General features: G+C 38.0%; 1 protein-coding gene across 1 annotated transcript; it reads left to right on the plus strand.

Annotated features, from left to right (window-relative positions):
- Nucleotides 1-9,231: 9,231 nt before the first annotated feature.
- RGS1 (regulator of G protein signaling 1) lies at nt 9,232-13,868 on the plus strand. The gene is made up of 5 exons (XM_036756341.1): nt 9,232-9,385; nt 9,730-9,810; nt 10,234-10,295; nt 11,783-11,946; nt 13,019-13,868. Exons 1-5 carry the CDS (start codon nt 9,246-9,248, stop codon nt 13,202-13,204), a joined length of 633 nt encoding a protein of 210 aa, XP_036612236.1. The 5' UTR covers nt 9,232-9,245; the 3' UTR covers nt 13,205-13,868.
- Nucleotides 13,869-14,556: the final 688 nt, after the last annotated feature.

Genomic DNA, 14,556 nt, shown 5'->3' on the forward strand with positions numbered 1-14,556 from the left:
ATCTTTTCTCATAACTTATAACACTAAAAAAAAAACCCAAACCAAACAAACTCTATGGCACGCTGAAAAGCTTTTAAGAATATATTGCAACACTTTTATAATGGAAACTGGCTTATTCTGTTAGTTTATTTACAAGTCATTTTAAACATTTTAGTTCATATATTAAGTTCAAAATAAACAGGCTATTAATATCAGTATTTTTTTATTTTTAGAAAATAACAGGGACTTGTAAAGTCTGGGATATCACAGAGAACATGTCAGAGGAGCATGCTTGCCAACTGAAAGCATTGCTCCACATCAAGAGCTGAAGGCTCTTCTGTTTCCAGCAACAGAAGAGAGGTTGGAGGACAGGGTAGGGGCACAGCTAACAAGTAAACAGATAGTTTGAAACCTGCCAAGGATGGAAGCCAACTGCCAAATGAATGAATAAATATGAAAAACCCTTCATAACATACCCTCTTCCCTTACCTTTCCAGTCTTCTCACACTTTACACACCCAGCCACCATTCTATTATCTAGTGACACTGACCTCTTTGTTGTTTCTTCCATAAAATACTCCATCTCCAGGCTGCAGGCATTTTGACTGACTGTCCTTCAGGTCTGCCTTTTCACATCTGCCTCCTGGTTTCCTACAAGTTTCAGCTAAAACCTTGTCTTGTGTAAGAATTTTTACCCATTTCCCCACAGTGCTAGTGCTTCCCTCTGTTGATTATCTCCAATTTATCCCACATTGTGGTTTGTCCTTCAGTCTTGAAGAGGACCATGACATCAGGGAGATGATGACATGACTTGCAAGTCTGTTGGATTTAAGTGAGGGGGAGGTGCTGTGCAAAGTCGCCAGCCTCACTTTCTCCTCCAGAGCCATGTACTGGGGATCCTTGAAGAGTTTGGCCTTTGTTTCCTTTGATTAATTCAGTGTAATTTCATTGAGTCTTACTAGGTGCTAAGCCCCAGGCCCAAACCCCTATTAAGTGCTAAGCCTACGTGGGTGTGAATTGGTAACTAAGGTGGGGCCCCAGGTGGGGCCAATGAAGGGAGGTACTAACACCAGAGTCAATGGAAGGAGCCTAAGTTCTGGTCACTCAGATGACATTGATAACGTCTGAAACTGTATAAAAAGAGAAGACAGAGTTATTTGCTCAGGGATCTCACTCTTGGTGGTGCCGTCCAGCTCATAACCTGGATGTTGGGACTTTATTAAACTCTGGTAACTATGTATTGGGATTTGAATCAGATGAGATCTGTCTGTGTTTTGTAATTTGTTTGTATTTGCTCTGAAGTTCAGGGTGCTGGCTTTTTCCCCTGAACTAAGTGAATGGTATTTGTGTGCTGGATTAAAGTAAGCTTGTTAACCACTTAATGTTGCTTTCCTTAGTAAAGCAGATCAAAAGAACCTGGGCTTTTGCAGTATTCTGTGAGCTGGTTGTTGTTCCAGCAACAGAAGAGAGGTTGGAGGACAGGGTAGCGGCACAGCTAACAAGTAAACAAATAGTTTGAAACCTGCCAAGGATGGAAGCCAACTGCCCCCACAGCCAACACCCCCACAGCAGCTGCTAGCCTGATTGTTGAAACAAGCCATCTGGGTCCAGTGGCCAGATATTGATCTGGAAGACTGGAGATGGCTCAGGATTCAATGGAAGACCTTGGCCCTTTTTAGACTTCTTTAAGCAGTGAGTGAAGGAATAGCCATTGTAATAAAAGAAAAAAATCAGAAGGGGAGGAGCAGTGCGGAGGGAAGCAGGGAGGGAGGGGAGGGAAGGGAAGGGCAATTGCCCAACTGGAACTGGCCAGCTGGGTCCCCATTCAACCAGCTTGGACTCCTCATAGATTGTGATTTGTCATCCTGTATATAGCTTATTTGTACACAGTTGTTTATTTGGTCTCAGACTACTCACAGGTTGTGGTTTGTCATCCTGTATAGAGCTTGTTTGTACACAATTGTTTATCTGTTCTCTCCCAAGATAAACTGTTAGCACCTTGAGAGTAGGGATTGTCTTTGGCTTCTCTTTGTATCCCCATTGGTTAGCATAGCGCTTGGCACATAGTAGTCACTTCATAAGTATCTATTGACTGAATAAATGAAAGAATGAAAGCACCATGTATGTGCTTGGGATACAAACAGAAAAGCAACATGAACTCTTCTTTCCTTTCAGGGAGCTCACAATCTAATTGGGAAACAATATATCTAGGAGGTTTCAGCTGCAAGTCAAATTAAAACCCTATGGTGCTTAGGATATAGTGGCAAAGCAGATAGCAATGCATCTTCTTTATATTATATCCACTGATAAAATCATATCCATTTCTGAGACAGAACAATTTAACAATGCCAAGAATTTTAGTGGCAAGAAATTTGATTTCTGGGTCTTCAGTAGCTTCAACAGCCTTTAGGGACTCCAGAGTATATCCTTAGCTCATGTCTTCTGTGATCTGCCAGTAGGGGTAAAGAGGATTCTTAAAACAAATTAATGGGGCCTTTGCAGCATGCCCAGATACCCTTAACACAGAGGTACCCTTATTCCATGCATTCCTACAGCATGGGTAGTACTAGCCTCCTTTAATTAACTTTGCATCTTTAACAACTACCAGACTAGCACACTTTGTTTCTTTCTTGCACACTTTTTCCTCTTGTTCCCAGAGAGTGAAGATGACAGGTCATGCACAGTTCACCATGAACTGCACCTGAAGGGAGGAGACCTCCCCTGCCCTACCCTCCACCCCTCCCACCTTCTATTCCAGTTCTAAGAAATGGACCTAGAGTGTTTGTCTACCTTGAGGAGGATTTTAAGCCATAGTGACTTCAGAACCAGGATCCCAGGCAGGATGGTATTGTCAGTCTGGCAAGCAAACCCAGAAAAATCAGGGTGCCTAGTACTAAATTTAGCCTGAGGAAGATTTTGGACTTGGAATTAGGACTGTATTCTATAGTAGCAGCATCAAATTCAAATAGAAATAGGGCCCTTGGTCCGTACATAAAGATCCGTACGTCATATATTGACAGTTTTAAAATGTAATATCTATGTTTTATTATATTTTAAATTTATTTCGTGAAATATTTCCATATTACATACTCATCTGATTCATGTAGCCCTCGGCAGTGCATGCAAGGAGTTAGAGACCTCTGTTCTTTAGAAACTGAGCCAAGCTATTTATATATTTGTGTTTAGATCTTTGATGCAAAAGAAGATCCAACTGTTAGTTGTTAAATGGAATTGGAGTACAAGGGACCTATTCTGTACATTTTATTAAATATCATTTGTCAGGGCTAGAGCCATCGAAAGCAAGCCTTGACACCCCCCAGACCTTTATGGATACCTGAGAATCCTGGGGAAGGGTGAGATATAACATGCCAAGGGGGGCCAAGGTAGTCAGTTTTATGCATTCATGACTGTTCTGCTTAGTGGCAGTTCTAAACACAATCCTACATCAACAATCACTTGAAATAACCTAAGATAGATAATATTTTCATAACTATAAATTCATAAACTCTAACAGTTGGAAAAGACCTTAAAGGTCTTCTAGTCTAACCCCAACATGAAGGTGTGTTATGGGTTATTAGGATGGGACCTTTTGTTGTCTTTGTTTTGGAGTGCTTCTCAGCACTAAGGAATCTTTGATGCAATCAGGAGTCTTTGATAGACCGGCTTATGTCAAGGGAAGGCCTAGTTCACATGGGTTTGAGTTGCATGGTTGTGATGCCCTCTGACTCTGAGGAAGCATTAAAGTCACAAGAAAGTCTGGGTCACGTGGATTTTAGTCACATGGTTGTGACCACCTTATGACCCCAAAGAAGCATCTATAGATATATATATACCCAGAGGTTAGCATTTTACCTTTGGGGGCACATTCATTGGAAGAATGTTGGTGATTTGGCCAGACAAGACTCTAGGTAGCATTGAAGACACCCTGGGTTTGAAAAACCCAGATATTGTTGCTTCTCTCTCTGGTAACCATGTTTGTATTGCTATGGATATACTGGTTTGTGTTATTTGCTCAATTTATATAATGTATGCTTGTAATTTCTGTTTGTATACTCTCTGAAGTTCAGGGTGCTGGATTTTCCCCCTGAACTAAGTGAAGGATATACGTATGTTTGATTAAAGTAGGATTGTAAACCCCCTAAAGTTGCATTTCTTAGAAAACCAGATCAAAGAACCTGTGCTAGCAGCACTCCTGTGTGCTGTTGTTGTTGGTCTTGTGTTGGTCTTTCACCTGCACGGCAGCTACTAGTAACATTATTGTTACAAGGCGCTTAATCATCACTTTGAACATTTGTATAGAGAAGTCCATGGCACAAGAAAATTAGGTGTCTGGCTTAAAATCTCACCTCATCAGAGAATAAATGGTAATACAGCTGACAATCCTCAAAAGGTTTCAAGATTAACCTCATTTCAATGCCTTCTAAAATTCCCTAAAATTCCACTACCCCAATTTCAAATCAGTAGAATGCCACCAAAAATTTCTGTGTGTGATAAATTATACTGCCAACAAAATGTCAGATGCTATAATCTAATGACTTAAAGTCATTTTCTTCAGTGGAAAAATTATTCCTAGAAGTCAATATCCAGTAAGTCTAACATCAATACTTGGCCCCTAAAAATTTATTTAATGAAAACAAAACACCGGAAAGAACATTAAGAAAGAGAAACTAATGGAGCCCTCAGCAATAAGTGTCATGAACTTGGAAAGAACATGGTATACCATGCAGCCTTGATAGATTTTTCCAAGAGAATTACAAAGTTAATGGGAAAAAGGGAAGTAAAATGGGTGACTGATAACACAACCCAAGCCATTAAGCACTTCAGTGTTTAAGAAGAAACCAAAGCAAAATACTGGTACATTCTGATCAGTGACTCAAACTCATACAGCCACTCTATGTCTGATTTTTGGAATTGGAGTCTTCTGAGAATTGTATCTACCTGCCCTGTTCCTTCACTGACCACTGTTTTTGCTGCCTGTGAAGTATTATGTCCCAGAGTACTCCATCTACGACTGAACAAATAACACCACAGACCTCTGGGATCATAGCCCATTGATGCCATTGGGGTTTCAAAATATAGAGTGCCTCACCTCCTTGCTCAATTTTATTTGCAAAGCATAGTCAAATTGACTCAGACATGAGTAGTGTCCAGCGGTGGAAAGATTGTAAATAATAAAATTGTAATAAATGAAAATAAATCTCATTTAGAGGAAGTACTTCAGAGGTACCTATTGACACTATCATCTTCAACTTGGAGGAAGGATCTATTAATTAATGATTTCTACAATTATTTCAATTAAATTTAGGCTTTTTAAAAGTAGTACCTACTATGTTCAAGCCAGGGGATAGTGATGCAAAGATGAATATGAAAACCATTTAATGCTTTCCTTCATGTAAATTATATCGTAGCACAACATAAATGAGTGAGTGAGTGAATGAAGCATATATTAGTGCTCACTATGTATGAAGCACTGTGCTGAGCTCTAGATACAAGCAAAAATAGAAAATAGGATAATAGAAAAGTAAAATAGTCCCTTATCATAGGAAGCTTACATTTGAAGGGGGAAAGAAGACATATGGAAGAGGTGGAGCCAAGATGGCAGAGTAAAGGCAGGGACTCAACTGAGCTCCTCCCCAAGTCCCTCCAAATACCTTTGAAAAATTCCTCTAAACAAATTCTAGAGGAGCAGAACCCACAAAAAGATAGATTGAAACAAATTTCTAGACCTAGATAACATGGAAGGTCAACAGGAAGTTGGTTGCACCAGGATAAGAGAGGAGCACAGTCCAGCACAGGTCACACCAGCACAGACCTGGCCACAGCAAACTCAAAGCAGGCCTTTGGAGTGATTGAATCAGCAGCATCAGCTGCTTCCAGAGCTCTCAGCCCACAGATGGCAAGCGGGTCGAACAACTGGTCAAAAGGAGATTACAGGGGTCTCTTTGCTAGCACTGATACAGGACTGTATTGCTTACTCAGATCTGGGTCACAGTCCTGGGTGGTAGTCTCAGGGTGAGGAGGAGCACTAGCATAGCAGAGGTTATAGCCACAGTAGAAGAGGGGCCTTCGTCAAAGTTCAAAAAGAGTGCTTGTAGTCACTCACAAACCAAAGTGCAGGCCAGAAGAGGACTAAACACCCCTCCCTGGATGACATCACCCTGGAAAAACTGAAAACTTACAGGTCTCTGGAAGTATCTTTGAAGAAAACTGCACAAAACCCTTGAAGCTTGGGACAGTTTGCCCTCCATCCTGAAAGCAGAGCCTGACTTTAACAAAGAGTTAAAAGGTGGAGTAATTGACTGGGAAAAGGGGCAAACAATTGAAAAAAAAAACTCTCACTATAGAAACTTTCTTTGGTGACAAGGAAAATCAAAACACACACTCAGAAGAAGACAACAAAGTCAAAGCTCCTACATCCAAAGTCTCCAAGAAAAATATAAATTTGTCTCAGGCCATGGAAGAATTCAAAAAGGATTTTGAAAAGCAATTAAGACAGTAGAGGAAAAATTGGGAAGAAAAATGAAAGTGAGGCAAGAAAATCATGAAAAACCAAGTCAACAACTTGGTAAAGGAGACACAAAATCCTGAAGAAAGTAACACCTTAAAAACAGACTAGGACAAATAATAAAAATAGTCAAAAAAGCCAATGAAGAGAAGAATGCCTTAAAAAGCAGAACTGGCCAAATGGAAAAGGAGGTCCAAAAACTCACTGAAGAAAAAAATCCTTAAAAATTAGAATGGAGCAAATGGACGCTAGTGACTTTATGAGAAATCAAGAAATCATAAAACAAAACCAAGAGAATTAAAAAATAGAAGACAATGTGAAATATCTCACTGGAAAAATGACTGACTTAGAAAATAGACCCAGAAGAGATAATTTAAAATAATGGCCTTGCACAGTGTTTAGTAAGTGATTATTGAATTAGAATGAATTGAATTGAAAAAATAGTCCTGGGTCTTGCATTTTTTTCACTGTTTCCTATTTGTTGTACAAGACAAATTTTAAAACTTAATATGAATATAGGATTGCTTATAGCAAGCTCTAAGCTAATAGGTCTAGGTCATAACCCCTAAAACTTCTTCAGCCTTAGTTCCCCATTTTCAGTTGAAGTAGCAACCAATTCCCACAAAATTAATCTCTCTGATTTAAGGCCAAAATGAAGACACAGAAAGTGGTATATCCAGATTATTGTGCTCATATCTACATGACCACGATACCTGACATTCTTTCCTTTACCACTGCAATTTTTCAGAATTGGGGGGAAAAAGTATGCCTGACCAGAGAGAATCTGATCAGGGTCAGGTTTCCATGATCTAACCTGGTTCATGTGATCCTAGATTCTTCAGAGAACCCTGGAACATGAGTTACAAACATATCAGTACAAGTCATAATTTAAATGGGGATTATCAGTAAAGACCAAACCACAGGAAATGTATAGACCAATGTATTTGTGTCATCAGACTTTGAAACTCTTAAGCTCTATACGGTTCAGCACAAATCTTCCAGCCCTCTTTCATAGGTTATCATGTTATCTCAGCTACTTTATACCCCTCCATAGCTTATATTTCCCACCATCATGGGAACCAAATATTTCCCATTCACTGCAACTATAAGCGAACTAAGAAAATGTTAATACCATGAAGGTGCTTATCAAGGGCATTGGTGTCTTTTACAGTAGTGTGAAGAGGAGAGGTCAAGTCAACAAGTATTTTTTTAAGTACCTACTATGTGCGAGGCACCATACTAAGGCCTGGACACATTAAAAAACAAAGGCAAAATATGGTCCCTGCTCTGAAGGAGGTAATAAGTCTAATGAGGGAGACAACATGTAGGCAAGTTTACACAAACAAGCTATATGCAGGAAAAATTGGAGATATTCTCAGAGGAAAGGTCAAGGCATTTGTTTACAGCCACGTAGCTAGAGAGTAATAGAGCAAAAACTCAGGATTAGAATTTAGGTCTCCTAAATACTTACACCCCCATACCAGGCTTCCTCCCTCCTTGCTGAACTGAAGTCCTTAATACACTAATAAACTGGCACATTTACATATAATTATATGAATAACCCCCTTCCTATAGTCGCCCCATCAAAATATGCTAATAGGTCAAGAAAACAGTCTCCATACTTTCTCCTCTCACCCTCATCCCCCTTTTGTTGTTGCTGTTAGATCTGGAGTCAGAGAGCGTACATTATTAGACCCTGTCTCTGCCATTTGTTATCTGTGTGTCCCTAGCATGTCACTTGGTAAGTCACATCTGTAAAAAGAGGTTTAGTCTAGGTGACCTCTTGACAGTTCTAAACCTTTGATCCTGTTCATTTCAAAGCTCATTTCATTGTAGGAATGCTTCCTGAATTTTTAGCTGCATCACCAGGCAAGTACACATCAATCTACTTTGGCAAGATTCATGTCTGTTCTGCCCTCTTTGCAAAAGCAAGGAATCACAGGGATATTTGCACCTATTGTACCTATAAATTATACCTCTTGGATTGAGGTAGGAGAAAACTATTATTTCCTAATACCCTCAGCCTACCAAAATGTGTATCAAAGGACACAGAAAAACTAATTTGATCTAGTCCCTGCAGAATTGGAATCTTTATTTTAAAATAAAACTAACATTTGTGCCTAACTGAGTTTCATTTAACCCTGGGCTTAATAAGGCCACTGACTGCAACAGAGAACTATTTCTCAAACGGAATTTCTTGACCTCTTACCATATTGTCCACCAATAAAGCAATGACACATTCCACCAAATTCAGTCAAAAGCTAAAATGTGACTGGGACATTCCATATCCCAGTAAGCAGATGATGGGTGGTCACACCCACAGCAAAATGTGTCCATAGCTAAACAGTGAGAATTAAAAAAAAAACAATTCTTAAAGCTCAAGTTAAACTTTCAAGCAAATTTTCGTTTTGCAATCTTGTGATGCAATTAGATCCAGACAAACATCACCTAGGCCTGATGGTTTGCAGTTCTAATGTTCAAGAAACACTCTATGTGTCTGTGTGTATGTGTGTACATATATGTATGTGTGTGCACTCTCTAACCAAGCAACCTGTTCTCATTTGATTAGGTTTCAACCACAAGACATCACAGTATGTTTTCTTTCAAGATACACGTCACAAGGAGCCCAGAAAAGGGGAACTTCCAGTGTCTGTGGTAACATCACTTGATAAACAGATTCGTCTGTACAGAGAGAGGGCCAGTTTGCATTTACTATATAAAGCCATGCAACCGTTGATGAACAACCATTCAGAGCGGTGACTATGAGAGCAGCAACCCTCTCCACTCCAAGACTAAACAAAATGCCAGGAATATTCTTTTCCTCTGCTAATCATAGTGAATTGAAAGGATCTGATCATTCTCTACTAGATGACAAAACTCAGAAAAAGAGACCAAAGGCTTTGTAAGTTTAATTGACCTAATGCTTTGTGTTTTGAAATTAGATGATTTTAAATGGCGGGAGAATAAGTACAAGGAAGGGAGAGCTAAAACTTGTGGCAAGTGCTGCTGCAATTTTTTGTCATGAATTGAAAGGGATATAAATTGTGCTAACCTTACATGAGGAGTTCTCCAGAGTTCTCCACATGAATGTAGATTTCAATTTAACATAGAATAGAAAAAACCATCAAAATTGTTTCTTGCTAGACTTAACCAAAGGTACTTTCTATGGTGGTGGTGGTGGTTGTTTTTATATAAGTAAATGTAGAAAATACAGATATTTATTGTCAGTTTTACTTTCTTTTGTAGTGGAACAGACCTGAAAGCCTATTTGAAATCCATGTTACCACATCTAGAATCAGGGATCAAATCTTCCAAGTCCAAAGATATGTAAGTAGTCTGTTTCAATGATTCATTAGTATTAACCACAATAATTACCTAGTCATTACACCTGCATGTTAAGGAAGATGAGTCCCTAGAAGATGCATATTAATTGATTTTAGCTTTCAACCCACCTAAGAGTATATTTTTCAGGTAGCAAACCAAGTTTATTTTATTTAATTTCATATTATTTTACATTGGTTTAGCAAAGAGTCTTTTTTTTTACATTTTATTTTCAGTGGGATTTTAGTTAATCCTATTGAAGGGCTCTAAAGTCCTTACAATTAGTTAGTTTATTGATAAAAGTCATTACCAGCTATCACCTTAATCTGAAGTGTTATCAAAAGCCACCAGCAAATACAGTGAAAAAGAATCTTTTTCCAGTTAAAATGCCTAATTTGCTAATTTAGTCAAACTTTTCATTTTCTGCAGACTTTCTGTAACAGAAGTAATACAGTGGTCTCAGTCTCTGGAAAAACTTCTCACCAACCAAAGTAAGTAGAGAGGATTGATACTGATTTCTTATTAAATTTCATGGCAAAGGTACGGCTCCTCTGAGATTCAGTATAAAGAGTGTAGATTGCTTTAAGAAAACTTGTATTCCTGCTTCCCCATGGTTACTGATGGCATTAGTGTAACAACATGCATCACAAGATTATCCACTTGATTCTGTAACTGTTTCCAGACAAATGTGCCTAGGCAGGAGGCCTACGGGATGATGTAAGAGCAAACCATTAAGAGCATACCCAAATCCCCAAAGCAGAATATTATTCAGAACTGTGGCAGTGCCTTTCTTCAAAGTACTCCTGTTTTTAGTTCTTGTCTAAATGTAAAACAGATAGAAAGTTGAAATTGTTTGAAAAGGGCAAAGAGACTGGTGGATTTTTTTTCCCCTGAGCTGGAATGCAATCAATCTTTCTTTTTCCCATGTGCACAGTGTAACTTAGCTGGCTCATAGCTGGCTTTGTTAGGCGTGCTGCTTGTTAAGAGAGACACTAGAGGATTCTGACTAGTTTGTGAGTTGGTCCTGGTCTCACAGACTTCCAGAGCCTTGTTAAGCAACTAACCCCTTTAGTCAAAAGATTTCCAGGTATATTAGGATAATTGAATGCCCTTCTTTTGTTGCTGTGTCAGTTATTCCCAGATGAATGATGTGGATTCTTGAATGGGGTTAAACTGAGCTACTTTATAGACTTTGGCTATTAATAAGATTAAACAAAGTTAATTAAAAAGAAGGTCAATTAACATGTATAGACAAAGCCTATGTCTCATTTTCTCTTGGTTAGAATGATAGAATGTTAGAGCAAAAAAGGACCACGGATATTATCTAGTCTGATTTCCTTATTTTATAGATGAGGAAAATAGAATTTATATGATTTGTCCAAGGTCACACAGCCAGTTAATGGCAGTTAGGATTAGAAAACTTGTTTTCCAAATGGTAGTCCAATGCTCTTACCAGTTTACCAAGCTGCTGTAATGGGGATGGTTATAATACTCTCTAACTATTAAACTCACATGAATGTTCTGAGAATTGATGAAGCTCATTCTTTAAAATACATTCTGCTATGAAGTAGAAGAGAGAAGTGATTAGTCTGTGGTTCACAGAATTTCAGAGTTAAAAGGGATTTTAATGATGATAAGGTCTAACGTACCTTAAAAGGATTCCTCCTTTCTGCAACATAGAAAGTATATGCTACAGTGAAGCACTGCTCTCCATTTGTCACTAGACACTTGCGTGATTCTGAATATCTCTGAGTTCCCATTGTTTCATTGTAAAATAAGGGATTTGGACTAGAAAATCTCTAACACCCCTTTCAGTTCTAGGAATCTTAAATACTATCATAGTAGCATTTTAAATAAAATCCCCTGGTCCTCATTTGAAGAGACTCTATGTTCTAGTCTTCTTACAAACTTTATCTTTGTCATGTACTTCACAGTTCAATTAGCTTAAAGTTTTCTTTCATTTTGTTTTAATTTCTAGCTGGGCAAGCTGTCTTTGGTAACTTTCTGAAGTCAGAGTTCAGTGAGGAGAATATTGAGTTCTGGTTGGCCTGTGAAGATTACAAAAGAACAGAATCTGATCATTTGCATCACAAGGCTGAAAAGATTTACAAGGCATTTGTTCAATCTGATGCTATAAAACAAGTAAGTAAGACACTAATCAAATATATGACTAAAAATGACTTTCAAACTCCCTACCAAGGACTCCTCTTTCTATTGTGGCATGATCCTAGGCCGGCCCCTTCATCCCTGGGTACCATCGAGCAGAATCACTGAAACTTCCTGGGCCCCTGGTGTAAAAAATGAAACAGACTAGAAAGGCTCTTACTCAGGCCACTTCCAGTTCTTAAACTGTGATCTTATGATTCTATGAATAAAAAGGGCAATGTCTTAATGTTTCTCTTTCTTGAATAGTATACATTCAAAAATACTGATTGTCAGTATTTTTTTAAATTAGATAATCAATTCTTCAATTTTTCTTTTTAATTAATTTTAGAAAAAAATATTTTTTGTCCTTAGCAATTATTTTATTTTATAATTAAGATTTTTTTATTTTTGGTTTACAACACTCAGTTCCACGTAATTTTGAGTTCCAGATTTTCTTCCCCCCTCCCTTTTCCCTCCCCAAGATGGCATGGAATCTAATGTATCTTCTACTGATTGTCAATATTTATGACTAGATTAGCATATATTGGTTGAAATAGATTTTGTAAAATAGGCTGTGTTTTGCATTGTTGTAGAGAATGCTCACATAGAGGAGCTCTATTGGATTATTGGTTGACCTCTGAGTATGGGTCTCTTTCTAGCAGACTGAAGTTTGTGTATAAAAACTTCAAAATTGTGTGTATACAAATTATTGTGTACACAAAATTATCTAACAAAAAGAAAAGACTACAGCAAAGTGACTGTTCGCTGTGTACCCAGGTCTTCAGACTAGAGACTCAAAACCCCAACTACTTTGAAACCACCTTTTATTTTAAAGAAATATTCATTGAAATATTAGCTTCCTGTTTATTCCTTGGATTTGTATTCCCTGCACCTGGAACAGGGTTCATACCATAGTAAAGGAGATTCATAAATGTTTGTTGAATTAAATTCTTCATAAGATGTTTTAATATCAGGTTTTAACAAACTTTGATCTAGTAAGTTTTAACAAACTTATTAGAACTAGTGGGGAAAGACACCAGTTAATTATGTTTGGTTTTTTGTCTTTTAGATCAATATTGATTTTCATACCCGTGAGTCTACAGCTAAAAAAATTCAAGTGCCAACTCCCACAAGCTTTGATGAAGCCCAAAAAATTGTATATACACTTATGGAGAGGGACTCCTATCCCCGGTTCCTTAAATCAGAAGTTTACTTAAAACTACTGAGTGAACTTCAGGGTAGCAGCCTCAAGTGACTGGTTTCTGGAGGACTGGGGAAAATGAAGATTTCATCAGATCCAAAGGGAATGCTCCAGTGTGTCTCCCTGTGTGAACAACAGTAACTTTGCCTTTTAGGGTGACTCTAGAAGATTAGGGGAAGTACAAATGACTCAGCAAGGATTAGCAGGCACGTTGCAGGGTCACAGTCTGAAGAAGAATAAGCCAGATGAAAACTCAAAGATCGAAAGGGGAAGGAGTTATTACAGCATTATCACAAGACATGTGCATATTTAAGTACTGAAAAATATCCCTCAGACCAGAAAAGGTTTTTTACATGGCAACTGTTAATAAAGGACAGAAAACTGACAGTAAAAGAAAAGGCATCCAGGTCCAATGGAAATATGTGCAATTGGGCACGACAGGGCAAGATGAACAAAATGTTTTTGACTGAGGTTAGGTAACATTTTCATTATATATGAAAATGTGTGATTGCCATTAGCATGAGGGATCATTTCTAATGTATTTATATCATATTGTCACTACTACTCTTGGTGGGTTTTATTTTTAAGAGTAGATAAAGTGAAATTTAACTATGTATTAAACTATCCTATTTAGAATATGAAAGCACATATTTATGATTTAAATTATCACAGTGTCACAAATAATGTGAATTTTCTATTAAAATGTTTATGCCACAAACCCAGTAAATTCTGTTCATTTTTCACAGAGAATTTAAAAAAAAATCTTGACATCGATTTTTCAAAGGTATTGGAAAAGTTCCAAATCAGAGCACTACTTGTCTGCTTAAACATCCTAACCTACAATCCAAGTAAACATCCTAGATCAGGAGATAGAAGGGACCTCAGAGGCCATCCAATCCAACCCCTTCATTTTACAGATGAGGCCCACAGAGGTTAAATGACTAGCCCAGGGTCACACAGATGAAAAATATTAGAGGAGAAATGGCCTGATACTTCAATACTTTGATGGAACTGCTCTCTCTCATCCTAGACAATTCTTGTCCATGTCTTTTCCGTAAAGTCTTTGGAGAGAACCCAACAAACACACTGGGGGCCTTCTTTTGGTCCTTTAGTGAGAGGCAGTATGCCAAAGTGGATAGTATGCTGACTCAGGTTTAATATCTAACTCTGTAACTCTGTGCCACTACTCTGTGCCATTATGGACAAGTCTCTGAACCTCAGTTTTGCTATATGGAAAATGGGGATAATAATAGGTTTAGTATGAACTCAAAGGATTGTTATGAGGCTATGCTGAGATAGATATAAAGCACTATGGGGATTTCAGTTAATACTGGACTGAGACATTATACTTTAATTAAATCCCTTGTTTTTAATTCTTAAACTTTTTTTCTTCTGTGCTAAGAATA

This window comes from Trichosurus vulpecula, chromosome 4, assembly GCF_011100635.1.
Source record: "Trichosurus vulpecula isolate mTriVul1 chromosome 4, mTriVul1.pri, whole genome shotgun sequence".
NCBI lineage: Eukaryota > Metazoa > Chordata > Mammalia > Diprotodontia > Phalangeridae > Trichosurus > Trichosurus vulpecula.